The sequence below is a fragment of the Sceloporus undulatus genome, chromosome 4 (genome assembly GCF_019175285.1).
Source record: "Sceloporus undulatus isolate JIND9_A2432 ecotype Alabama chromosome 4, SceUnd_v1.1, whole genome shotgun sequence".
Taxonomy (NCBI): Eukaryota; Metazoa; Chordata; class Lepidosauria; order Squamata; family Phrynosomatidae; genus Sceloporus; species Sceloporus undulatus.
In genome coordinates, this window is record NC_056525.1 from 121,722,111 (window position 1) to 121,747,694 (window position 25,584).

Genomic DNA, 25,584 nt, shown 5'->3' on the forward strand with positions numbered 1-25,584 from the left:
CATTCACAAATTCCATCTACATTCCTGGGATAAAACACTGCTCAGCTCCTCCTCTACAGCTTGGCTGCTGAAAGCCAAATTTAAGCCTTCTTTAAAAAGCTCCTAGACTGTGGGATAACATGATACTTAAACTGAAGCATAGGATTCTCCCCCACCTCTAAGAAAGGCAGCAGTCATTCTTAAAAACAAACATCACAGCACACTTTTGCTTTGGTGTCCATAATAAATAAAACATAAGCAAGATGCCTTTAAAATCACCAGGAAACAAGGATCTCCTGTACAATTTGCTTCTCCCATTCCAATATGCACAATGGATAAACCTTCCCAACAGTGCAAAGAACTGATGTATTTTACAGAAAGCATGACTTATTATCAGAAATCACTTTGCATATAGAAGCTCAGGTTATCAGCTCCTCTATTTACAGCAAGTTGTGGGGAGAGGACCTCAATGCCATGACTTCTTGAATCACTATGATCTTCTTTTTCAAATATATATCATGGTGAGGTATATCTAGGCAAAGGACACCAGAGAACTAGCATAATGTAATATTCAAGAGTTGGGAGTATTAGATTAGGGCATGGTTAGACTTGTTTAGAGTATTGGACTAGGGCCTGGAAGCAGTGGCATCCCAAGGGGGGCATGAGGTGGCCCACACCAGATGACACACTAAAAGGGGGGGATGGCATCACTGCTCCCAAAACATCTGTATTTTGGCAGAAACAATCTGTGGCATTTGCCTATATCTCTTTAAAATGCTGAAGAGATGGTGTGAGTGGGGTGAGAGTCAGTGAGAGGAGAAAGGAGAGGCCTCAGCTTTTTAAAGTTTTAAAGTTGTTTTTTTTAAAATCACATTTTACCAAATTTTCACTTTAATCACATGAAGCTATGTATATGTAAACACATTTATTCTGTCCATATGATATTGTAATTAAAGATCATTTTAATTCTGCCAATTGTTTATGTCACAACCATTACCATTAGATTTAGTGATATATGGGCATTACAATCTATGACTAAATTAGTACAAAAAACATTGCTAAGACTTTTGTATGGGGCTAGTATGGAAAGAGGTCCATGGGAAGGTGACACCATGAGTTACCACACTGGGTGACACCAACCCTAGGGACGCCATTACCTGGATGTGCAGGATTCAAATGCTTGCTCAGCTTACTGGGTGACTGGCGCTGTCTCTATGGCTTGAAGGTACAACTACATGATAAGTCAAGCAGAGGTGCTTAACCCTTCGCCATAAACCAATTATTCCACCGGACATCTTACTTCCGCTATGCTCACCATGCCTCATCTGGCTCTCAGATAAGCCCAGCTTGTGGGAAACGGGTGGTGGAAATGAACTCCAAGCGCTTAGCATGTCATTTTTCCAGGGGGGCACAAGTGCTCTTTTACTCTTGACTATAATAATGAGAAATGTGTGTTGCAGGGTAACATGGCATTTTATCCTGAGAATCACCCCTGTGAGGTTTCATTCCACCCATCACTCACTTTGAACATAGGTTTAACTATGAGGAATTAATTTTGAATGAAAATGATTGAACGAGGCACAATTCACATATCTTTAAATAAATGGTATATTGGAACAACTCAAGTGGCTAGTCTGAATCTACACCCTGCTTTTAAGTGCTGAGTGAAACATGTTAATATGTAATAGTACTTAATGGTTTAAAACTAAAATATAAGTAATCATGACCAGATATGTGAAGAATATTCATTAATATTTGCATTCTAACAAACTTGCATTCTAACAAACTTCGCCTAACAAATTTTCTGTCTTTCCTCCTGCCTCTTTGGATGAACTCTCTACACTTCTGAACTCTTCCAAACCTGCTACCTGTCCTCTTGATCCTATTCCTACTCGTCTTCTAATCTCTATAGCTCCCTCCTTTCTGCCCTCGCTCCTCCATATCTTCAATCTCTCTCTCTCTACAGGCTCCTTCCCCTCGGACTTCAAACATGCACTCATTTCCCCAATTCTGAAAAAACCTTCTCTTGACCCCTCCTCTCTGTCTAGCTATCGTCCGATTTCTCTTCTCCCCTTTCTTTCTAAGGTTTTGGAACGGGTTGTCTATTCGCGCTGTCTTGAGTTTCTTGAAGCCAATTCCATCCTTGATCCCTTTCAGTCTGGTTTCCGCCCAAGGCATTCTACAGAGACAGCTCTCACTAAGATCTCGAATGACCTTTTACAGGCCAAGGCTAATGGCCTTTACTCTGTTCTCATTCTTCTCGATCTGTCTGCAGCCTTTGACACTGTTGATCACTGTCTCCTAATTGACATACTCTCTGGCCTTGGGTTCTCAGACTCTGTTCTCGACTGGTTTAGATCTTACTTGTCTGGCAGATCTTTTGCAGTAGTTGCAGGGGGTCTGACTTCTTCTCCTGTTCCCTTATCTGTTGGAGTTCCCCAGGGCTCTGTTCTGGGTCCCCTTCTGTTTTCTCTCTACACACTGTCCTTAGGAAAACTCATCAGCTCTTTTGGTTTTTCCTACCATCTGTATGCCGATGACACCCAGCTGTATCTTTCTGCCCCTGACTTTTCGCCAAGGCTTGAACAGCAAGTCTCATCTTGCCTTACAGCTGTCTCGCAGTGGATGCGCCATCGGCGTTTGAAGCTCAACATGTCCAAGACGGAGCTCCTTGTCTTTCCTCCTAAGCCCAACCTTCAACACTCCTTTTCTGTCTCTGTGGACAACATTTCCATTCAACCAGTCCAGCAAGCCCACAGTCTTGGTTTTATCTTTGACTCTTCTCTGTCGTGTATCCCTCAGATCCAGACCACAGCCAAGGCTTGTAGATTCTTTTTGTACAATATTGCCAAAATCCGACCATATCTCTCCGCCTCTACTGCCAAGATCCTGGTCCATGCCCTAGTGATCTCACGACTTGATTACTGTAATGTCCTCCTGGCTGGGCTTCCTCTTTCTCACCTCCGTCCTTTAATCTCTGTCCAGCATTCAGCTGCACGCATTATCACTTCCACCCACCGCTCTGACCACATTTCTCCTGTGTTGGCATCCCTTCACTGGCTCCCTCTCCCTTTCCGCATTCAGTATAAGCTCCTGCTGTCGACATTCAAAGCCCTCCATGGACTGGCCCCTCCTTACTTATCAGACCTTCTTTCTCTTCACCTTCCCACCAGGGCCCTCCGTTCTGGTAGTCAAGGGTTCCTGTCTCAGCCCAGGATTTCCTCTGCCCCATCCCGGATTCGCCCCTTTTCACTTGCTGCCCCTCACTCCTGGAACCTTCTTCCTCCACAAGCAAGAGCCATCACTTCTTTAACCAGCTTCAAAACGGAGCTGAAAACCATCCTATTCAGAGAAGCTTTCCCAGGCATCGCATAATTGTCGCTTACTATCTGATGTTCTGTTGTTGGCTGTTTATCGATCCATTTCCTGCATTCCTATGTACTGTATATGTATTATCCTACTTGTGATTATGTATTTTCTCTGGATAATGATTAACCATCCATTATGAAGCCTTGCCCTCCCTCCAGTCCATCTGCCTTGGTCCAGACCTCGGAGGTTGAGAGGAACTGCTGGACCTCTTACCCTTTCCCTCCACCACTCCCTTCTCCTTCTGTGTCATGTCTTTTTAGATTGTAAGCCTGAGGGCAGGGAACCGTCTAACTAAAAAGATTGCATGTACAGCGCTGTGTAAATTTACAGTGCTTCATAAATAAAGGTTAATAATAATAATAATAATAATAATAATAATAATTCTCAAAAAAAAGGTGTCTTAATATTCAAGAAGTTCCACCAAGAGAAAGAAAAACAGCTGCATGATTCTTGGCATTCTGGGACTTTGTTGAGGAAAATTCCTTTGCATAAAAATTCATAGGCTTTTCTGGGACAGAAAAGGCATTGATTCCCATGCAAACTCAATGAGGTTGTTTGCACAGACAATACGTGCAGGACAATTACATCTGGTTTTCCTGTGTAGGAACTTAGGCCTTTGTGCAAATTCCTGGGCAGAAGAAACACAAGTAGTTGTCTTGTAATTTTTGAGCAAATGAATTTTCCCCAACAAAATGCTGAAGAAAGGACAGTGCGTGAAAATTGCACAGAAATCGAAATGATTTGTTCTGCACAGGGGAAAGAAGTAAGTGAAGATTTACATCCCTAGTTATTTACATCGCTAGTCACAAAACAGGAAAAAGCTGCTGTATCATTGTCATAACATGTACAGTATGTGCTTTCTAGGAGAGCAACATTATTATGAAACATGAAGCTGTTCCCATTCTTCTCTTAACACTGATTTCCTTGAGGATAAGACTAAATCTTTGCTTGCTACCATACTTAACTAAATCAGATTTACCACCAACCTACTATTAAGAGAATAGTGCTTGAAGCATTTGTCAGGTAACCAAAAGAAGATTCACAATGCAATTCCATAGGTGTCTACTTCAAAGTAAGTCTCATTATTTTTCATAGGGCTTTCTCCCAGGTCAGTGCAGGGATATATCTGCTACTGTTGTAAGTGAAAATGGCACAAAACCAATCCACAATCCAAATTGATCACTGTCTTTACTTTCTCCCCACAGAAATCTCAGGGCCAATAGCTGCTGGGATCGTTTTTTGTTCATGTTGAACATTACTGTCTTCCTCACAGAAATATAGTTTTTGAGCTTTGTAAGCAGTAGCTCCTGAAAGTCTTTTTTGGCTGAACAGGTGGGAGCCTGAGCTGTGTGTATTTGTAAGTGAACACGGGAAAGAATTTAAGCAGATGGAAATGGGTGGTGGAGGTAGAAGCTGATTCAGATGGCCTTTTTGCTAATTCACCATGCCAGCAGAATTTCAGAGGGAGCAGAGTACTAATGTCAGGGAGGAGGGGAAGAGCAGAACTTCCTCAAGCATGGATTTCCAATTCAAGCTCACAGAAGTTGGCAATGGCAGTCTGGAAATCCTTTCCTCTGATGCTTTTATTTTATTTATTGGAAGTATGCCCCCCCAAGCTCTTCACTGATTTGGATTATGGTGGCTGAGAGGCTATTATGTTCCATATGCACACCTAAAACCTCACAGGTAAATGGAGGTATTAGGGCTAGGCTGAATGTTATAGAGGGGATATTTTTTTTTACTGCCCCCAGACTGTGGAATGACCTGCCAGAAGAGATTTGTAACTGAACGGCAGTCTCTTTCGGCAATGCTATTATTCAGAAATTATGAATGTTAAAGAGTTGATTGATTGATTTTAATACATATTGGTTTTATATGTTCTTTTAATTGATATTATATGTTTACTCTATTTCCCCCCTGCTTTGAGACAGGTAAGATGATGATGATGATGATGATGATGATGATGATGATAATAATAATAATAATAATAATTTCTTTAAACTCTATGGAATTGGTTTTGTTTCCATGTTTGCTCCGGGTTTTATTCTGAACTTTAAAGAAGCCATGCAAGGTGCGCAACATATTTTAGAAATAGGTTCCAGCACCTTGTATAGCTTTGTTGACATTTGGACTAAACTCTGGACTAAATTCAGTTTACTACTACTAGCCTTGCTTACTGCAAGAGATGGCACCACAGGAGAGGAGTGAGTCCTGTAGCCAAGTGACAGAGATGTGTTCCCTATTATGGAAAGGGATTGTGGGGAGGAAGCAGGGCTGGGAGGCAATGCTGAAAGCTGTACATTTAAAGTGCTACAATCAGGAGCCCTCCCACTAAATTTCCCCAACAGTCTGGAAACCAAGCCAGGGGAGGAAAAGAAAATCTAGTCATCAAAGCAGTAGCACCACACCAAGAACACTGTACCCCTTTCCAGTCCTTCTACATCTGTGCTTTAGAACTGAAGCAGCTCTGGAGAAGGCCTAGGTACATTTCTTCATGAAAACATGAGCTCTGCCACTAAACTACAGCGTGCCCGCACCATACGCGGGTGCGCTATATGTGACTTTAACCTTATGTGGAAGGTTAAGCCACTGTAAAATGAATGGCTCACATGCCCATGGTGCGCGCCGTGCCAAACACGGGAACATTCCCCTATTGAAACTAATGAGGTTTGAGCCTACGCGTTTTCCCCCCTATGTGTGTGTGTGTGAGTGTGTCTGGAACAGATCCCTGCATATGGAGAGGACCCACTGTATGATCTTTTCAATGATAAGAAACCACCATAGTTCAGGTTCTGCCTGTGGCCCTAAAGCCCCCAACTGAAATCCCAGACAGTTACTGCCATTGATCTAAATGAACTAATAGTCTCAGCTGGTATGAAGTAACTACCTATGTTCCTCATCAAAGCAGCAGTCTTTCAGAACTATAAACACCAGCATTTCTCAATAAAAGAATAATTTTGAAAGGATGCTTCAGCAGATTGGTACTGTACACCAACCAAACATCAGATCTGCTACCCAAATGTCTCACAGCCATCTCTTTTGAGTCACTACTGGAGATCACGTGCTATATTTGCTTTGTAAAAGCTACTCCTGTTACTTGTCTTTGGAAACTCATAACAAGATAGCAATGTGGCTGCCATTTAACCCAAAGGTTAGGAGAAGTGATGATCTGGAGGGGTGGACAGAATGGCCTTATACCATACTAGGACTGGGCCAGAGAATGGTGTATAGGTTTCAACTATACAGATGATAAAAGTACAAGATCATCTGTAAGTTGGAATGTGGCACAAAACATTGCATTGTTATTGTTGTTTTTGCTTTGAATATTACAACCTCAGTAGAAAATCCTGTTAACCAGCCATAAAAGTTAGTAGTTCACACACTTCCCTTACTTGTAAGCCACCAGCTCTGGAGCAATTCTGACACTCAAGATACTTGAGCAACATTTCATTCACTGAGCATGTCTAGAGTAGCTCTGGGATTCAGTGTTCTTCATACTGTTTTCCTGTTCTAGTGTGTTCCTTCTTACTTTTGAAGGTAGTGAGCCTGCTACTAGTATTTCACTTGCGTATCACTCTTCCCTTGGCCCTGTTATTATTATTTTGTTTTCTAACAAAACCACATGTGGAAACACTATCAAAATGCCTCTTCCATCCAGAATTCAAGGAACAGTAAAAATTATCCACTCATGCATCCTACATTAATGGATTTGCTGTCCTCCAAACTGAGGATAGAAAAAGTCTGCCCAACTGAGATGCTGAAGGATCCCTTCTTTCTCTGTGTTTTTTTTTACTCTGTGTGTGTCACTGTGCATGTACATACTTGTGCACAGTACTTTGGTTAATTGAAAGTACATGCCACTGGCTTTTGTGCAGTTTGCTAATGACCCTTTCTAAAGAACTGTTAAGCATTTAAGAAGAGCTCTACTTCTGAAATCAGACCAAATGTACATCTAGAAACATTCCAAAGTTGTCACCTAGATGCCTTATTCCTGAGCCATCAAAATGCCATGGTCTAATATCAGCATACTCTTCTTCAAACCCTAACAAATATTAATCAAGGTATGATAAAAAGAAATGCTCACTTGAAAGGAAAACCAAGCACCAAACCACTTTTGAAACCCTTAATCTAGGCTAGATGATGCCACTTTATAGTAAGGTGTGCTTCTCAGTATGTATGTTTCTGTGGGGGAGGAGATGTCCCAGACAAGAACTAGAGAATGTCAGGGGTGCACCTCTTCTTTTCTATAGCCCCACAGAACATCCATAGACAAGATGCTCCCAACCCTGGACGGTAAGAGAGCAGTGCCTTGATACTAGTGCAGAAACTGGCTTATCAAAATAGATCTCTACGAGTGTGCATACGCAGCATATAAATACATTCACACACAATCCTTCCATACCTTCTGAATTCAGAATATATATATATATGTCTGAGTATGGTGAGTTATATACATTTAGCACAGTAATAACCCTCTCTTTGTTCCACTCTTATCAAATTGGCCATGGTACAAAACATATGTTTTCACGCTAACAGAATCCTTCTCTTAATCATGCGCTACTTTTCTTGCCCTCTTTGCTTCTGCTCTGCCTTTCCTTCACGATAGTCTATCTTTCAGTTTTGTCACAAGCATAATAAGCTTTTTGAAGAACAAACATAATCTGCAGGAAAACCCATGCTGGGACCCTGGGCAAGACCTCTAGAGAAATCGGTCATTCCTATTTGTCCTGTTGGTTGACCTGTAGGACTGAGGCTCAGAGGCCATAATGTGGTCATCTCAAAGATTTACCACATACTATACATCTCAAACCACCAACTTGAATTCTTTCCTTTCTCTATTTCTTTCCTTCCTTTCTCTGTTTCTTTCCTTCCTTCCTTCCTTCCTTCCTTCCTCTTTTTCAGGGGAGGCAAGTGTCTAGGGGTCAAAGTAACTTTTAAAAAGCCCCATAGTATCCAGCTTGTTTCTCATTATGCTTCTTTAGCATCTTCTGCCTCTCCTTGGACAAATGCCCTTGGCCTCTTCAGGGATAGAGGCCCATGTGACTGTTTGGATGAAAGTTGCTGTTGCCATGATTCATTTTCACTTAACAAGTAGGTACACCTTTGCTGGGTCCATGGATGCAGGAACTAATCAAATGCTTCTCTGTGCAATTTTTAAAAAAGGCAGATGAACAAAAATAAAACCAACGGGCTGGACCCCTTTTCTTTATTTTTGCACAAAGGCTTGTTATCTGCCGCATTTGACTTCCAATTCATTTCATTTCATTTCAAATGTGGCAAACAGCATGCGTCAGAGGAGAGCGGGGTGAAGGGGGAGGCAACTTCTAGCACTTGTCATCTTCCTCCGTATCACTTAGTACATCGATGCCAGCCCCACACATCACCCCTTGTGATGCCCCTCTCCTCCTTCTTCGGTAGTGCCCATTGGGCATCTGCCAGCTGTGCCTCGAGCGAGGACCTGATGCAATCGTGTTGGAGCGGCCAAGGCTGGTGGCAACAGCAGCCTCAAAAGTGAGTGTCTCCTCCTCACCACAGTCTGAAGCATGGGAGTCATCCTGAAGCATCAGATAAGGCTCTGAGATGTAGCGCTGAGGGGTGGAGAGAAGGCTCTGCTTTCCTGTTGGGGAGCTGGAAGACTCAGTCAAGCAGGGGTTGTTTGTCTCCAGAGCCCCAGAAAGCAGAGGGGAGCCACCTTCACTGTCGTCAGCATGTGGGGAGGTGTCTCCACAGTGTTGCATCATAGCAGCATAAGAGATGAGAGGCCGGGGCTTTGGTGGCACTGGAGGAAGTTGGCGGCGGCTTCGCCTTGGAGTGCTGGTGTCAGATATAGATGGGATTGAACTCTCACTCAAGGAACCTGTGCCCTGCAAAGAAAAGAAGAGTGCAGATACAGTTTAAAAATGGCAAGAGACAGAAAGTACAGGCAGCTGAACATGGAAAGACAGTATAATTGCAGAATAATTTTGGATCGCATTTCATGTGTCTTCAACCTATTCCATGCTAGTGCCTGCTATAAAGCATCCAAATTTCCTGTTTGGAAGCTACCTTCATAAATCATGGTTTGAAATAGGTTTGTTTTAATAATAAGCTAACTGCAGCTTGCCCAGGTTTGTATATCCCAGCAAACCGCAGTTGGACAAAATGAGAGGCAAAAAACTTCTTCTGAATTTATTTTTGTGGGTGCAGGAGAAAAGTGCAACAGGCCAAAGCTTGTGCAGGCTTGTCATAATGTTAAAGCGCAATTTAGCATTTAGACACAACTTAGGCCAAAGTTATATTCACAGTGATAGGGAGTGAATACAGTCAAATGGATAGATCAGTAAACTGTGCAATTCTTTTTCCTAGGTAGATTTGTCAGTAAGAAAATGTCATTGGCATAGAAAATACATGAATGCTGGCCCTTGCTGTGATTCCTGTTTACTCTGCCTGAAGCTTGTATAGCTTGTGAGGGCGATCTGGCTGCGATATCTGTCGTATGCAGTGTATAAGATTACAATGTTTGGGACACTGGAACTCTGATCTGTGTTGGTCTGTCTACTAACCTATGACAGGTTCCACTGCAATGCTATACTATTCAGTGTAGAGTTTCTTTTCTTTTAAGATTATTACATATTGCAAACAGGATGAACTTCTACTATGCTCTCTAACAATGTTACCCCATTATTTTCTTTCTTAAATACTAATTCTACTGGAGATTTTTCAGATGTGTTGTATCATCTCAGATATCAGGCCTGTCTATTAAATTAGTTCACATATTGAGACATGAATCAGGGACAAATGGACCTGAAATAAAACGTCTGCAGCATGGAAGATTCCCAATGAGTCTTCCTATCAAGCCTTTTTCTGGTATACTCTATTACATTCCCTCTCCCCAAGTCTTCTGTTTTCTCCTTCAGTGACCAACAGAACTTCATAACCAGAGCTGCTGCTGCTGTTGTCCTCCTCCTCCTCTTCCTCCTCCTCCTCCTCCTCCCACTTAGGGATTTTCTCCTAAAGATATTTCTAATTCTGCCCACCTTGAATTTTCCCTAAGCATGTTGATAGCTCTCATTTCTCAGTGATTCTGTTTTGCCCGCAACCTTCCATAACCCTGCTTTTCTATTCAGTGACTAAGGGCCCGAACAGATAGGCCAAAATAAAGCTGCTTTGGGTCACTTTGGAGGTATGCTGTTTAAATGATGCATGTATCCTTAGAGGATGGAAGCCATGCCAAAGCCACACTCCAGTCTTAAGGACTGGAGCACATCTTTGGCACAGCTTCTGGCCTCTTAAGATTTGTGTGTCATTTAAACAGAATACCTCCAAAGTGACCCAAAGCAGCTTTATTTTGGCCTGTTTGTTTGGGCCCTAAGTTTGCTTCAGAAGGGATGGTTGAAAAAAAGTAAATTGTGTGTGAATTTGCCGCATCTAGTCTCAATAAAACAGGTGCACATAGGGTTTGCCTGCCCATATCCCCCTTCCTTACATTATTTTGGAGTTTCACACACTCACTTGTCTGTTAGGAGTCTGTGACCTGCCATCACTGGGAGACCTTGACCGTTGCCGCTCTGGAGAGTCACCATCTGCCTGTGGACTCCTTTCCTCTGAGTTGCAACGGGAAATGTCTGGAGAGAGAAGGTGCTTCCGTTCCTTGGATCGGCCTCGCTCTCTGCCTCCTGACCGATGTGTATCAGATCGATGGCCTGTGTAAAATATAGCCAAAGTTACATGCAAAATCTGAAGATGTACTCAATAATTTTTATTTAATCCCAAACTGGTATTTTTCAACCACAGGATGGCTTTTTAATTATTCTAAATAATCCTTAATGCTAGAAACCTCTTTCCTTCTGTTCTATATAAAAAGTCAAAACCTACCACATTAATACAGACTTATGTTTAGCCCTTCTTTTATTACCACCCATCTCTCACTATCATGACAGCTATGTCACATTTTCACTCATCAACATTTTGAGACCAAAAATGTGCTTTTGAGGAATGCAAAAACATGCTGCAGGGATTATGTGGGATTTTACATGAAAAATTATTTTTGGCAGGCTCCCTTCCCCACTTTTCATATCCCCCCCCCCAAAAAAAAAACCCTGCATGTATTTCTGTGTAGAACATTTCCTGAAACACTTTTGAATGTGCAAATACAGGGCAAAAATATACTCTATAGAAATATTCATTTTCTCCTGCAGCAGGAGATTCAGCCACAGCAAGATACAGTTGAATGTCTGCATCCCTAGTTGCAGAATATTTGCATCACAATTTTCTTCACATAAAGATAAAGGCTCCAAAACAATCCAAATAGTCTCATCATGGAGTTGCTGCAACAAGATAAGCAGTTTTCCAAACATGCAGCTACTAAGCACAGGGACAACTCAAGAAAAGAGCTGATAAGGCAACAACATGCCTTATTCCCCATTCCTTGCTTTGGAATTTGCAGTTGTGAATATATCATATGCAGAAAGGGAACATTATCACACAGAACCACACTAATTTTTAGTCTACAGTGGACCCTTGTTTTGCTCCAGGCCCCCACTTATTAAATTATTTTTGAATATTTTCAAGATGTGGATGGTTGAATCTATGGATAAAAAGTCTTCAGATACAATTTAATTTCCTTCAGGGCTTAAAAAATAATCTAAAAAATTATTTATAGTTGGCCTTCCAGATCCATGGATTCTGCATCCACAGATTCTGCTACAAAATATATTTTTTAAACCCCCCCCCCAAAAAAAAATCAAACCTTGATTTCACCATTTTATATAAGGGATACCATTTTACTACACCATTATGTATAATGGGACCTGAGCATCCATGGATTTTGGTATGCATGGTGTGTGTGTGTGTCTTTGAACCAAACCCGAATGGATATCAAAGGCCCATTGTATTTATTTAATTTATACCCTGCCTTTCTCCCAACATAGGATCCAAGTCAGCATACAACATTTTAAAAGCATGATACAATTTAAAAAAATCTGTAAACAGAAAAATTAAAACAGAATTAAACTAAACTTCTATTTAAAAACACAAGTCAAAAACAGCATTAAAAACAAGTTAAAACTGCATTAAAAGATACTTAAAACATAATAAAAACACAATCCCCCTTATGAAAAACTTTATCTGCAACATACAATAAAAAGTAAAAGCTTTCTTAAATGAAAAGACCTTTTCCTGATGGTGGAAAGAAAGCGGGGAGGGGCCAACTGGACCTCCTGGGGAAGGGAGTTTTATATTTTGGGAGCAGCCATCAAGAAGGCTCTCTCTTATGTGCTCACCAGATGTCCCTGGAATGGTGATGAGACTGAAAGAAAGCCTTCCCCGGCATATCCCAGAACATAGGCTCATATAGACAGATACGGCTTTTCAAATAGTCTGGGCCCAAGCGATATAGGGATTTAAAGGTCATAGCCAGCACTTTGAAATCTGCTCAGAAATGTACTAGCAGACAGTGGAGTTGTTTAAGCAAGAGGGTTATATAATCTCTGCTCATGTCAGCAATGTTGCCACAAAATGTTGGACCTGCTTGAGTCCCTGCACAGTTTCCAAAGGCAGCACCACTTAAAAGTGCGTTACAGTAATGCAAACTGGATATAATCGCAGCATGTGTCACCATTGCCAGATCTGATGTGTCAAGGAATGGGTGTAGTGGGTGCACCAGTTTTAGCTGTGCAAATGCAGTCTGGGCCACCACTGAAATCTGGGCATCCAGGCTCAGAACTGAGTCCAGGAGGATGCCCAAATTGCAAACCTGAGATTTCAGGGGATTGCAACTCCATCTAACACAGGCTAAATCCCTTCCTACTCCCTGATCTGTCTTTCAGCTGATCAATCAGTAATCATTGATTAGACCGTAGGTCATTTCAAAATACCATAATATAAAATAGAAAAACAAAATAAAATTCTATATAAAACTCTGTGTAAATCTCTAAATCAGAGTAATATAAGAGAACATGAGAGTAAAATATATAAAAATAAGTATCAAATGCTGCAGAAATATTGATAAAAGCCACATAAAGATGTTTCCATTTGTAGGTATATTTAGCAATCATGTGATCTGTCTTTCAGCTGACCAGGAAACCTCTGTCGTGTCTGGATTAAGTTTCAGTTTGTTTGCCTTCATCCAGTTTATTACCAAGAACAGACACTGGTTTAATACAGGGACTAGACAAAAGCAATTAGTTACAGTTGTGTCGTTCCAAACTACTAAAAAAGTTAGTTAGCTTTGCGGTTTTTGAAAAGTAATGCTTCACTCTTCTGTTTCTTGAAAGAACTAGAACAGGCAGGTTTTTAAAATCCCCTGAATACTACGAGCCCCTGGCCTGTGCTATAAAACTTTTTCTTCTGTTTACCTCCTTGTTGTCTCAACACCCACAATAAAGCACAATCCAATGCTTGTAGTATGTGATAAAATTATCCTCCGTCGTTCTAGAAAGCAAATGCACCTTATGACTATGAAAAGTAACCCAAAAGGTACAGTTACACCTCAAAAGGTGTAATCCTTGTTGATCCCTTTCAATCTGGTTTCTGCCTGCAGATGACCTTTTACGGGCCAAGGCTAATGGCCTTTACTCTGTTATTCTTCTAGATTTGTCTGCGGCCTTTGACCCTGTTGATCACAGTCTTCTAGTTGACATACTTTCTGACCTTAGGTTCTCAGACTCTGTTTTTGACTGGTTTAGATCTTATTTGTCCAATAGATCTTTTGCAATGATCATGGGTGGTCAAACTTCATCCTCTGTTCCCTTATCTGTTGGAGTTCCCCAGGGCTCTGTTTTGGGTCCTCTTTTGTTTTCTCTCTACACATTGTCCCTAGGAAAACTCATTAGTTCTTTTGGCTTTTCCTATCATTTGTATACCGATGACACTCAGCTGTATCTTTTCACCCCTGACCTTTTCTGCAGGTCTTGAACAGCACGTTTCATCTTGTCTTACAGCTGTCTCTCAGTGGATGCGGCATCGATGCTTGAAGCTCAATACGTCCAAAACAGAGCTTCTCATTTTTCACCTAAGTCTACTCTTCAATACTCTTTTTCTGTTTCTGTTGATGATATTTCTATTCAACCAATCCAGGAAGCCTGTAGTCTTCGTTTTATTTTTGATTCTTCTCTGTCGTGTATCCCCCAGATCGAGACCACAGCTAAGGCATATAGTTTCTTTTTATACAATATTGCCCCAAAAATGACCATTTCTCTCAGCCTCTACTACCAAGATTCTGGTCCATGCCCTAGTGGTCTCGCAACTTGATTTCTGTAAAATCCTTCTTGCGGGGCTTCCTCTTTATCATCTCTGTCCTTTAATTTCTTCACTCATTATAACATCCACCCTCCAACCATATCTCTCCTTTATTATCATCCTTTCACTGGCTCCCCCTCCCTTTCCGTATTCAGTATAAGCTTCTGTTGTTGACTATTAAAGCCCTGCATGGACTAGCCCTTCCTTATTTATCAAGCCTTTTTTCTCCTCACCTTCCCACTCATGCCCTCCGTTCTGGTAGTCAAGGTCTGCTGTCTCAGCCTAGGATTTTCACTGCCCCATCCTGGATTCGTCCCTTTTCACTTGCTGCCCCTCACTCCTGGAATCTCCTCCCCCCACGAGCCTCAAGGGTCATCACTTCTTTGACCAGTTTCAAAACTGAGTTGAAGACCATCCTGTTCAGAGAAGCGTTCCCAGGCATTGCGTGACTATTATTTGTTATTTGACGTTTTTAATTTGTTGCCTGCTTTACTTTATTGAACCCTTTCCTGTATTGTTCTGTATTATTTATATGTATTATGCTATTATTTCTTAGATTGTACGCCACGGGCAGGTTTTCTTTATCCATTTTATTGTTTGTATGTACAGCGCTGTGTAAATCTACAGCGCTATATAAATAATGCATAATAATAATAATAATAATAATAATCCTTGTTATGTAAGTGTCAAATAAATAAATAAAGGAATATAGTCACAACTTCATTTCAGGGAGTTAATTATGTCTAACTCGTTTTTTGTGAAGCTTCTTCGTCTTTGGTGCTGACAGATTAGCCCATGAACACTGCTTCTTCAGGATAGCCTTAGGAGAGCAGTAGTAGCTCTGCATTGTTCAGTCCTTGCTTGAACTTCCCCAACTCCCTACAGTACAGCCTTATGAAACGACAGCATTCCTGCACACTTAGATGCACAGAATGTTGTAGCCCACGTCTTCTCACACATACAAAAAGTATGCTGTAACGCCCACTGTCCTCCATAAAGCAACTCTAGTTCCTCATTCATTTCATGAGAATGTTCCAAATGACACTCTGCTTGCCAAGCTTTCTCTGAAATTGTTCCAGGTTTTTTTGCACTTGCTCTAATATTTTTCTTCCTAGACCTTGAAAGGTCTGTTTGTAACTATCCTTTTTCCAGGCTATTCTCTGCAAAAAATGGATTCACTTTAATACAAAGTAAATTTATTTGGTAAGAAAGTAGAGTACACACAAGTAAAGCTGCATATCCTTAAAACATGTGGGAATTATCTGGACTATAGATGCTGTTGACTACATTCCCCAGCAGCCCTAGCCAACATTGCCTATTGTAATGGATGCTGGGAGTTGCCATTTAACAACATCTGAAGTGCTACAGGTGTCATTCTCATACCTTAAATCTAGTGCCCACTCCCACCCCCAGCATACAAAGTCACCTTATGCAGATTAACTAAACCCTGAACATATGTTTTCAGTTGATCCATGGTTGGTCAGAAGTATGTCCCACTAACTTCATCTGGATAAACTCAAAGCATATGCATTGAACTCTGTATGCATAGAATTCTGTAGCTTTAATATTCTGTTGTGGCCAGAGACATTTAAATACATGTCCCCACAGTCTGAATATGTATCAACTTCTGATGATGGCAGAGATAATTCTAAACTATGCTGGTATTTGTAAGTACAAAGCCAGAGATTTTATTTCTGGAGTTCTTTTTGTTAATGATATTTTGGAATCAGTATGTAGCGAGATCTTGTAGCACCTTTGAGACTAACTGAAAGAAAGAAGTTGGCAGCATGAACTTTCGTAGACTTAAGTTTATTTCCTCAGATGCATTTGGTCAAATGCAAATGCATCTGAGGAAGTAGACTTAAGTCTACAAAAACTCATGCTAACGTCTTTCTTTTAGTTAGTCTTAAGGGTGCTACAAGATCTCTCTGCATACTGATTCCACAGACTAACATGGTTATTTTTGGTCTTGTAGTCTTTGGTCTTTGAAATTGGTCTTGTAGAGAACAGAGTGCATCCACAAAATCACCCTCTCTCATTGAAGACATATTGTTGTAAAGGATGAGTTGTAAGTTAACTGTGAGCCATAACTCAAATGATCAGCTATTAAATTCGAACAAGTACAGTAAAAGTGAAGAGATGCTCCACAAAAGCATTGGCCTGACCTAAGTGCCATATGTTATAAAGCAGTGGTGGAGAACCTATGGCACATGGGCCAGAGGTGGCACTCAGAGCCCTCTCTGTGGGCACATGCTCCATTGCCCCCACACAGACTTTGCTAGAGTTTGTTTCTAGAAAGCCAGAGGGATGTGGCATTTTGTGATAAATAAGTGGGTTTTGGGTTGCAGTTTGGGCACTCGGTATCTAAAAGGTTCACCATCACTGCTATAAAGCCAGTGGCTACAGCCTATCTTAAATTATACCTGTTACAGTACAAAAAATAAATACATAAATAAATAAATTTTAAAATGAACCCTAAAGATAAAAATAGTGTTAAAATGGAAAACTAGAGGGAGTTTTAAGACACAGTATTCAAACTGGGTTGAAATAATTACATAATAGAAATTTAAAAATGTACACCAGCTAAAATGTACATTTCAGTTACTTTCCAAGCAAAAGGAAGTTTGATTTTAGTGGGTTGCTTCCATTAGTTAGTGCCTTACATCAGCCGCATTCTCTTTCTTGGTACAGAATCCCTCTGCATCTCCCAAACCCTACCCCTATCGCCACACCACATTTCTAATATTTTTCACACACTCACCATTCCTTCCTGCTGAGTCCTGGCTAGGTAAGCCATCAGAGAGTTTGTAATTGCCACCTCCAATTGTGTGTGCGAGAGAGAGAGTGAGAGAGCGAACAGGACACAGCTCAAAAAGCATTTTCTTTTCAAGGTAGCACTCTTGCCCTAACATCAGGAAACAGATGTAACTTTCTGACAGTTAAATAAATGACTATGTCCATGTTCTCTTGGAGTGGCTTTGTGGAACAGAAGATCAGAGGGCCTTTCACATCATTCAATTATAGCACTAGGATTCTACTGTAACTGCCATGGCAACATCCTGTGGAATCCTGGGATTTGTACAGTGCACCCGCGTCATACATGGGCTTACTGTATGTGGCTTTAACCATATGTGATAAGACACGCAGGAGTGCTCAGGGCATGTTCCGTTGGAATGAATGGGGTGCGTGCCCAAGGCGCACATACACCGCCGCATGCACAAGCCCCATTCATTCCAATGGGGCTTGAACATGCATGAAATTCGGCTTGCACAGGGAGATCCGGAAAGGATCCCCCGCGTAAGCTGAGGGCACGCTGCAGTTTACAGAGTTGCAATTAGAAGTCTTACCCAGAGGATTCCACTGCCTTAGCAAACTACAAATTCTAGGATTCCAATTGATGCAAGCATGGTAGTTAAAGGTACTGTAACTGGTTAGTATATAAGGTCCCCTGGTTGTCTATTTCACAAAGCCACTCAAGACAATATGGCCACAGGCTTCTTGCTTCCAGTTCCTTCTGCATCTCTCACCATCAGCTTCAGCTGCTAATGCCAGCTGTACCCCTTCTTAGAGTTGGCAGACCTAAATATGGTAGTGCATGTGCTGGTAACCTCAAGGCTAGGCTTTTGCAATGTGCTGTACATTGGGCTACCTCTGTACCAAGTTCAGAAACTTCCATTAGTTCAACACACAGTAGCCAGATTAGTTATTGGTACATCTATGAGTGAGCATATCACAGCTATACTAAAATCACTCCATTGGCTGCTAATTAAGGGAGCAAGCTTGTTTCCTGCTGCTCCAGAGACTAGAAAGCAGAACAATGGATGCAAGCTACAGGAAAAGAGATTCCACCCCAACATTAGTAGGAACTTCCTGACAGTAAGGTCTGTTCAACAGTGGTACACACTCCCTCAGAGTGTGGTGGAGTCTCCTTCCTTAGAGGTCTTTAAACAGAGGCTGGATTGCCATCTGTCAGGGATGCTTTGATTGAGCTTTCCTGCATGGCAGGGGGTTGGACTGGATGGCCCTTGTGGTCTCTTCCAACTCTATGATTCTATGATTCTGGACAAGGTAAAAATTGGTGGTTATTACCTTTAAAGCCCTACATGATTTGGGGCCAGCCAGGTTACTTATGGGATCACCTCCTCCTGTATAATCTGCCCTGTACACTCAGATCCTCTGGGGAACATTACTCCAGTCAGCCAAGACTAAGTTGGCAGTTGTCATGCAGAGGATTTTTTATTCAGCCACCTCTAGATTGTGGAACAACCTGGCTGGATATGCTGTCTGAATTTAAGGCCCAGTACAAATGGGCCTTTCTGATGCCCTTGTCATGTGCTAGGGTTGTACCCACATGCCCCGCAACCCTTGCACATGAAGAGGGTGTAACAATGGTGGCACCCTGTATTCAGGAGGAAATGGGATTCCCATTGCCATCATACAGTGACAATTCTGAATGAAGTTCCTTCCAGATTAGTTCTTTTTAATCATGTGATTGCCCTGCATCATCATGCATGAAATCTTATGGGGAAATCTTATGGTATGTGTGTGGCGGAGAAGGCAAATTCATTTTCAAACAGGAATAGAAGTCTCCTGGTCTTTGTTGAGGAGGGACCTGAAACTTTGTCACCTCACAGTACTCTACCTCATCTCAAATCTTATCTAAAATATATGATTTTTTATTTTAAAAAATCTGCCTCCCATTGACACCCTCAAGTTACCTGAGTCTGTGTTGAGTCGCCGTGAAGACAGGTGTAGGGCAGAATGGTAACTGCGCCGGCGGGACTTGTAGGTGTTTTCACTGCTCCTTTCCATGGAAAATTCATCTAACCAAGAGGTGTTAGTCCGTTTGTCTCGGATAGTAGAAAACGAACGTCTCATGGAGCCTGGATCTGTAACCACCTGTAAAGGTATCCAGGGGTGTGGGGAGGAAGGTTAGTGACTGGCAAGACTCCTGTGCTGTACAGAAGGCAGGTTTGCTATTACCAGTGGTGTTTAATGTTAACTTGGGGGCAAGGGTAACCTAATTTGGATACAGATTAAGACATTTAACAACACAGGAACCTAGAGGAGCATTCCTGCTTAATTTTGTGGGAGATATGTACTTCAGATTACAATTATTGTTTTAGTTAACTCTAAACCTACTCACATTGTCTGTTGGTAGAATGTTGCACTCAATCAATCAGTCAGTCAATCAGTTCTTTGGCTTCTTTATTTCTAAAATGGGCAGATAAATGGTGGCAGTGCAACCCCTGATTTAGGCACTCCATTTGTCTAATTCAGTGATCGTGAACCTTTTCAGGACCAAGTGCTGAAACTCAAAGGTGTTCCGGCACCAGGTGTCACCAGGGTTGGGATTTCTGGGAGTGAGACTTCTGCCTTTTGGGGGCTGGACTTCTGGGGTTGGGACTTCCCCAGAGACAGCTAAAGGAGGAGTGGGGCAGGGGGAGAGGAGGAACAGGTGTTTCCCTGTTCCTTCTCTTCCCCTGACCTCCCGTCTCTCTGGGTGCCCCCCAAAATGGCTCTGCTTGCCACAGAGGGCACGCGTGACATAAGTTCGCCACCACAGGTCGAAGTGTTGGCCTTTTACCAGAACCATGTCACTATAGGTTTGATGCATTTGAATAAAGGGATTTTTTTTTGCCAAGTTAACATTTGATCTGCAGAATCTCTTGCTTAATTTAAGTAGATCAGATGGTCAGTATTCCTTAAGTTTTACAGTCAAATCTGAAACTACAGTCGCCCCTCTGTTTTCGTGGAGGATCCGTTTGTGACTCTCCCGCACAAACAGAAATCCATCAATATTTAAGCCCTATTGGCTTGAATGGTGGCACGCCCCTGCTGGCACCCATGGGCATGTGCCCCATTTTAAGTCCTTCTGTTTGCCCCTCACTAGTAAACGAGGGACATGGATTCAAAGTCCACAGTAACATAGGGATGACTGTAGTTGATTATGACAGTTAATTTCTGGTATGTTCTAAAATACTCTGTGTTGCCTCTTTTGTAGGGTGGGATTGTCAATGACACAGCTGTGGCGAATTGCTCCTTCACAGTGTCGATTCTGCCATGTGGACTCACTAGCCTAGGGACCAAACTAGACATGCATTCACAAAAATCCTTTGTAAACAGAAAATTAGCATGTCAAGGGAAATTATCCTAGCCTTTTGTTTGACATACTAATTCTATGTGTTGGTCATTTTGTGTGGAGAAACATTCACATTTGAGCTCACATTACTCTCTGATGTTGCAGAGCCTAGAACCAAGTTTATTACTTCAGTGAGAAGATCTGCAATGCAACTAAATGACTGCATTCTAATTTTTTCTTCCATTCTCCCACATAACCATCGTCAAAAAATAACCTCTCCTGACAATTTGCTCTTTTTTGTTCATAAATTCAGTTCCTCATTTGCTTCTCCTTGCTTTAATAAGTATCATTATTCAGTTTTAATTCACTTACTCATCTATCTTGGCTTCCCAATGTATCAATCAGCCTACTTCTTGCACCTTTTTCCATTTGCTCCTTTAATATTTTTTACCTCACGATTTCCTTTCCTTCCCACTGATACTACCCTTCCATCTGGACGTGCCTGTCTTAGCATAAAATATGTGTTTCCCCATCCATCATCCTCTCTCATGTGGTTTTAGTGAGCTGTTATTTGGAGCCTCCCCCCAGATTTGGGAACAGTTATTCAGGGAGCAATAAGACAGAAAAACAGAAATCAGTTGTTGTGCTGCCACCGTTGTCAAGCTCAAATTTGTCAATAAATGGCTAAAGACTACTGGCCTTAACTTCCCTTGCTGTTGCTTATGCAAGCAATGTGGGGCAGACACAGCAGACATTAACTGGACCGTCTTATTTCCAAGTCCCTTCATTGTGGATCAATCAGATAGTGAGGGTTTAATTGCTGCAAGGTAAGCTAGGCTTCCAATTTCAAACATGGGAAAAACTTGTATCTCTCTGTTAATCAGAGCTGATTATGACACAGACAAACAGAAAAAAACCTACTCAACAGACAGATGGAGTATGGCCAAGATTGATCAGGACAGGATGCTTGGCAGCAGGCATGTAGACAATGGGAAAAGACTTGAAAGAGAAGGTAGCTAACGTCAAGAAAAATAAGTACTTTCCAATGGGAGAAGGATTCTTCAAAACTGTTGGCATTCTTGCTGCTGTCATGGTTGATGCAGGCTAGGAAGATGATTTCCCCAAAGCTCTGTTCCTCATTTTCACTGCAGCCTTGGAAGAAGGTTGATGGAGGGATTAGCGTGGCAGCTGGGCTACTAAGGTTTGCTTCCACACTTTGCCACATTATGGCCTTGGACAAATGGCTAAATCTATGGTCCAGCTACCCAGCTGTAAAGTTGGGGAGCTTCAGGTGATCCTTGTCTCAATGAAGCACTATACTCAGGCTCTTTTGTACCAGTGACTCAAGGAGTTCTTTGGTTTGATAGGAAGCTAACAGAAATGGCCTGGCTGGTAGGTTTTAGTCTATTCGCTATCAAAGCTAAGCAGCAAACTCATTGGGGAAAAATCACGTATCTTATATAATATTATATGACTGTTGTTCAGTCATTGTTTCACTTGGGTTTACCTGGGGATCCACAGTCAGGCGTGGCATGGAAGAGGCCCTCCCAGATACCGCTCGTTCCTGAGTATCCACCGGGAGGTAGCTGCCACAGTTAGAGGGCTGCTCTCTTTTAAACTCTCTAACCTCTGGCTCCTAGAAATAAACACACAGCCAAGCTCATGGGATTTTGTTTGATTACATTGCTTGCCATCCTCTTCTCCACCAATGTGCTAGCAATGGCTTTAGAATAGGGGTGTATATAGAGCATAGGGAACGCTTTGTGCTGGCGAGACAAAGAGCTTGTAAATCCTAAACTTACTGGGATTCTCTTCCAAGAAAAATCTGCTTAGGACTGTTACAAATTTAACAGCAACTGTAATTTTACTGGAAAATAGGTGTACTGTTTTCAGTCTAACTGTGTATAGTTTCAGTTACAGTCCCATTTCCTTTTTCTGCATGCTTTTTCTTACGTCCAGGTATCTATCTATCTGATCAAATAAAGTTGATCAGTAAGGACTTTTCCAGACATGCAGAATGTGCTAGGTTCTTAGACTGTGTGCAATGGCTATATTCATTGTTTCTCTTTAATTGCAGACAATGATGATAGAGAACATATACTTTTTTTTTGAAGGCACTCAATTAACAGTGTGTTATTAGCATGAAAGAAGTTGCAAAAAACTACTCTCTCAAAAGATTGCTTGTAGTCTCTGTTTTCAGGCTGACATGTAAAATACTACAGAGTTGCATTTGTACATGTGTGTGTGTGTGTTGTGAGATACAACATGCATGAATATATTACTACATCTGAGAAGCACATGGAGAGGACTGGAAATGCACACTTATATAGCACTGCAGTCCAACAAGTGTCAGTGTGGTGCACAGAAGTGCACACATGTATACAACCATATAAACACATGAACACTAGTGTTGCTGACTAGAAAATACATTTCATGTTGACATTTGTGTGATGTGAATTAACAGTTCAGTTGGGACCATGGACATCAGCACTGAAGACAAGATGAACACAAATCCAGAAGGATCAGATACGATTTTCAGCCCTGCATAAACCACCTGATGACATGACTATATATAATGAAAGGAAACCAGCCTGCGGAAAAATAGTGGTGTTACAACAATCAATAGCATCCTCAGGATCTGACTTATTTGGTCAAAGATAGTGTGCATACATTTTACCATTCTAAATGAGGAAGGAACAAAAGGCTGTCGACCAGAAGTTTCATTTCTTGATGGCACTGGGCAAGGCAGCAACCTCAGACTGTTAGGTTTGCTGGAGGTGCGATTTAGTAGAACCTCTATAAGTTAGCAGGGCTATTATACAGAACTGGAGGCAGCAGCTGTAATGTTACCAGCTGTGATAGATTCCCAATGAATAATGTGATTAGACATTCTGAGATGAGTGCTGTTGGTAAATTTTTAGGTCTTCCTTGAATTATGGAGGGGGGGGTTCTCTCCTGATCCAATGTCTTTTAGGTTCTACCTTTGCCTTGAAGCACTTTCTCATTATAGATTCTTGATGCAGATCTACACAGTATTCATTTTCAGTATTTATTTAATTTCCTTCAGTTCAGCTGTTTCTGGCTTCCTGATTTAAGCCATTTCATCCAGGAATAGCTTTTGGGCCACAAGAATTGGGCATAGTGGCAAATGACAGTTTCCATGTTAGCAGGGTGGTGGTGAATCTGAGTTTCAGTCTGAACTAAGGCATTGAACCTATTTTTGTGATAGGGCTTGGCACCCTGAACAGTTTAAGCCTGGACTAAAACCCAGAGCAAATTCACCACCCCACTGACATGGAAGTCACCACCTTTGGTTGGGCAAAGGTTTCTCTTACATGTCGTTAGTACAGTATGTCTGTGCAGAGCATCTTCAGAACCTTCTGGAACAGCTAGGCATGATTTTTGGTGGTAGCTCTGCCCACCTCCAATCCTGTCCCTCAGAGTTTCTATTCATTTACCTCCCTTCCCAAGGACAATGCATAGCAGTATCCCCAAACCCAAAAATGAAGGACACACACGAGGGGAGGATGGGCACTTCTGTGATTTCACAGATGATTACTCAAAGAACCAGAGTTACAGGTCCTGCTTTTAAAAACCTGTCCTCCTTCATCATCTCTGTGAATCACACACCTGAGAGAGACAAGCAAACTACCATGTCATGCCTAACGAGTTACAAAAAACTTGTATAACTATAAGCAAAAGGGATTTATTACCCAAACAGAATAAAGAACAGCTCTCACCAGAAAGAAACAGTAATGAACAATCAGGTTAAACTTGGAAATAAGACTGCCCTCCCATATGCGGCATGAGCCCTAAAAAGACTGGATTCATCAAAGGGCATGTCCTTGATAGTAACTCTGACTGTGAGGAAAGCCCAGAGGATTGCAACAAGGCATGTCTCCAAAGAGCTACAGAACCTGCCCATACTTGAAGAGGTGTCAATCAGTGATGTGGTATACCAAATTAATCTGTTGGCCAGCAAGGGAATGTGCTTCAGCTTGCAGGACATTAACCAAGCATTTTTCTTCTTCTGGGGCTTTCTCAAAGGAGGGGTAGAATCCTCTTCCAAAGGTTCTGTTGATATGGCCCCATGCTGGCTGAGTAATTGGCAATGCAGAAGGTTAGGGCTGAGGCAGAATAAAATGTCTTTGCCATGGTATCTAGTTTAAGGCCCTCCCTGTCTGACAGTGTGGAGTATGGAATGGGTCCTCATGAGTGTTTTCGACTGGGCGGCTTCGACAATGACAAAATTCAGTTTCAGGTGTTTTAGAAGCCAAGTCAAATCCAAATCTTTAACCCGACATAAATTATTGATTTTCTTGGAAGTGGATGGAACCATTGAGGGAGTTACCCAGGACTTCCGAGAGATCTTAAGGAGGGAAGGCTGGAACAGGATGGAAGCAGGAGTTGGAACTTTAGACTGAATATGACTATAAACTGGGTCTCCTGGCTGAACCTCATGTTGTTTAATTTGCAGATCCAGTGCATTAACCATCCTCAACACCTGTTCTGAAAAAGCCCAAACATCAGGCAGGACAATTCATGCTCCATCAAGTACTGAAAAGGAGATCTAACAAGATAGATGTCCAAAGATCCTGTTTGAGAAACAGCAGCGGAAGGAGAAGGCAATGGTGACCAGCATGGTGGCTTCTGCAGAAGCAACCTCTGCTGAAGAAAAACTGGGGGTGAACATTTGACAACTTCCTAAGGTGGAACCACTTATGTTGGTTGAGCCAGGGCATCACTAGGGGGATGTGAGCTGCACTAGGTAACACCCTAAGGGAGGATGATACCACTGCTCTCCAAACTCCTGCTTTTTAAATAGAAAAATAGAAATGCTGAAGGGATGGTGTGAGTGGGAGGAGAAAGGAAAAGCCCCATGTTTTTTTAAAATATTAAGCATTTAATTTAATCAAAATTTAAATTTTGATTTTTAA

General features: G+C 41.7%; 1 protein-coding gene across 1 annotated transcript in view; it reads right to left on the reverse strand.

The window, feature by feature from the left end:
- Positions 1-5,059: 5,059 nt before the first annotated feature.
- Positions 5,060-25,584, reverse strand: part of CACNA1E (calcium voltage-gated channel subunit alpha1 E) — a 378,294-nt gene continuing 357,769 nt past the window's right edge. Inside the window, 4 exon segments of the mRNA XM_042461588.1 lie at positions 5,060-9,212; positions 10,840-11,030; positions 19,284-19,464; positions 22,155-22,283. Coding sequence (XP_042317522.1) covers positions 8,673-9,212; positions 10,840-11,030; positions 19,284-19,464; positions 22,155-22,283 — 1,041 coding nt within the window. The 3' untranslated portion in view covers positions 5,060-8,672.